The sequence below is a fragment of the Athene cunicularia genome (genome assembly GCF_003259725.1).
Source record: "Athene cunicularia isolate RWA chromosome 1 unlocalized genomic scaffold, athCun1 chr1_part2, whole genome shotgun sequence".
NCBI lineage: Eukaryota > Metazoa > Chordata > Aves > Strigiformes > Strigidae > Athene > Athene cunicularia.
This window is the reverse complement of record NW_020799092.1, coordinates 74,071,489-74,074,305: the sequence shown is the minus strand read 5'-3', so window position 1 is coordinate 74,074,305 and position 2,817 is coordinate 74,071,489. Positions and strand designations below refer to the sequence as shown.

Here is a 2,817-nt window from a genome sequence, read left to right as displayed (position 1 = left end):
TTCCTTTTTTTTTTTTTTTTCCCTCCATGAAAACTAAATCATCTAATTTATGTTTAGATATGATTGGGGGTATGTAATCTACAAATGAACCACCCCCTACTGACTTTAGTAGAAGTCTGGGATGACTAAGGATCTCAGTGCTGGGAGCATTAGATTTAAATGGTTGAATTAAAATGTTATTACTCTTAAAAACAACTTTTTCTTTTTTTTTTTTTTTTAAAGTTCTTCTTCACAGATCTTAACAATAACAGAATTTTACTCAGTTGTATTCATCTAATGTCATTGGGTGCTTTTAATAACATTTCTGTAAGTCAAAGCCAGCATCCACTTCCTTTTGTAAAACTGATTTAAAGAAGATCAGAATCACAGCATTTGACACAAGAATCAGTAGTAGTATTTATTCTCAGTGTAACAGTGCCTCAGCACTCCAGATATATACCAGCACACTGGTATATTGGGTGCATTACAGATACCTCAAGAAGAGCAGTTAAAAAATGAATGGGATTTGTGGCACTAAATAGCTACCCTTCCCTGGACAATGTAGTCTAACTTGTTGCAGGGTGGTGTGATGAGCGTTACGGTCCGTCCTTTCATTGGTACAGCATACATGTTTTACTACTTCATGCTGAAATGTCAGTGATATAGGTGCTATAGTTAAGAGCAGAACTTGGACATTGAAAGGATCTCCTAGTGTCTGTCCCACCTGCACATGCCCCACCATGTGCTGGCATCCGAGGGATGGGGCATGCCATGTGCCAGCTGAGCCTTTTCTCCACCTCAGTATAGCACTGACCCGGGGTACGGTTTTGCTAGTAAAACTCACCTATTGCATTCTTCTTTGTCCAACCCCACAGCTGAAGGCTGATGAAAGGATCATCAAAACAGAGCATGGGCTGCTGATCCGCAGCTTGCAAAGAAGGGATGCGGGAGCCTATTTCTGCAAAGCCCAGGAGCACACCTTTGTCCATACCATCGTGAAGCTGAATTTAAACGTCATTGAGAACGGGCAAATGGAAAGCACTCAGAAAACTGAGGATGAGGAGGGCCGGGTGAGGGATTTACTGACGGAGTCCCGGCTGAGGTACAAGGACTACATCCAGCTCGTCAGCAGCCCCAGCTTTAGCCTGGATGAATATTGTGAACAGATGTGGCACCGGGAGAAGCGGCGGCAGCGGAACAAAGGTGGTGCCAAATGGAAGCATGTGCAGGAGATGAAAAAAAAGCGAAACCGAAGGCACCATGAGCCAGCCAGGCCACCATCTACGTAGTTTGTAAATGCTATTTAAAGAAAGGACATTTTCCATGAAAAAAAAAAATATAATACTGTGTTCTGGTTTTGTGCATCTTGCCTATGAATTAGTACTGCTTCTGATTGAAATTAGATAACTCACCATCACTATTAATCTGTATGAGACTGTACAGTGGGATTCGATATGAAACGAGATGTTCCTTATTGGAGTACCACACACAGACAATAATTTCAAATTCATTCATTAAAAAGAAAAGATGTACACTTTTAGCTAATTTCTGGGTAGCCTGAGGCTACATGAGCTGTGTTCTGTACTTCTTGCATAATTTTCACATAGGATTTAGTGTCCGTGTTCCCATGTTAATATTTGCTGCCACATTCCACCCCAGAGATGTCTAGTTTTCAGGGGAGGGCAGATGTATTTCTAGTTCTTTGGCATCTTTCTGAATAAGAAGCATGGTAGAAATGTGTGACAGATCTGCAGAAATACCCGCTAATTTACCATTGGGCTTGTATACAGGCATATGGGTGGGGTTTGCTAGCACAGAGAAGCACAGCAAAAAATCAAATTAAATACTGGCTTAAGGACAACATCGATTCTCCCCATAAAAAAAAAAAAAAAAAAAAAAAAAAAAAAAAGAGAGAGAAAACATAATCATCATTTAAGAGAGGGGAATTATCGAGCATTTACTCATTAGAGCTTGAGTAGCCACCAGTTAGCAGTCCATCTGCTGAAATGAAATGTTGACTCTAATTGACACTGCCACCAAGATGCTTAGGAGTAAATTTCCTAAGTGGTCTGTGGGAGGTATGTGCACAAATACTATTAACAAATAATAGGATTCCTGCCTTCACCTCTTCTACCCCATCCAAAGGTTTGACTCTGTTTCTCTAGCCCTTTGTTTGCTTTGTTTATGCAGATGAAAATAAAAATTAAAGACAACAACAAAATGAGACGATGAGGGAAAATATTTAGTGGCTGAGACCAGTGCTCTTGACACAGAGTTGACATTCCTCAGATGTGTGTGTTCTTTGGGATTTTCTCCCAAACGTCTTATGTATTTTTAAGTTGAAAATTTGCATTGTTGGAATTAATACTTTTATTATAATTAAATAAAACAAAAGATGTCCATGTGTAAATAAAACTTGTAAGTTAGAAATTTGCTATATACCATAATTTCATTTGTAAAGTGTTCCTTGTTCCTTGGTTCATACGTTGGTTTTAATAGTGCAAATTTTTTCATCTAAGCAAAAATCACTGGCCTCATTCTTGTCTATTTTACATCAGGGTGATTTAATTGATTTTATTCCTGATATGCAGCAACAAACACAAGCTCAAAATCAGGCGTACTGTCTCTTCTCATGAGTCACAGCCCCCCTTCTCTCCTCCATCTAACCTCCCTCCGTTTTGCCTTTCACGCCTTTTCGAGTGTGAAATGACAAATTAGCCACATCCTCACATGGAAGAGAGCTTTGATGGATACCAAAACGACAGACTTTACTTGTTTCTCATGCATTCTACAGATCTTGAGAGCAAAGTCTGTGGGAAACCCATGTAATTGGTGTGC

The 2,817-nt window shown here is 39.6% G+C and overlaps 1 protein-coding gene across 2 annotated transcripts in view; it reads left to right on the top strand.

Moving 5' to 3' along the window:
* Window positions 1-1,862, top strand: part of SEMA3D (semaphorin 3D) — a 143,208-nt gene extending 141,346 nt beyond the window's left edge. For both annotated transcript variants that reach the window (XM_026866126.1, XM_026866119.1), the window contains exon 18: window positions 855-1,862. In XM_026866126.1, coding sequence (XP_026721927.1) covers window positions 855-1,268 — 414 coding nt within the window. In that variant the 3' untranslated portion in view covers window positions 1,269-1,862. The remainder of the gene's footprint in view (window positions 1-854) is intronic.
* Window positions 1,863-2,817: the final 955 nt, after the last annotated feature.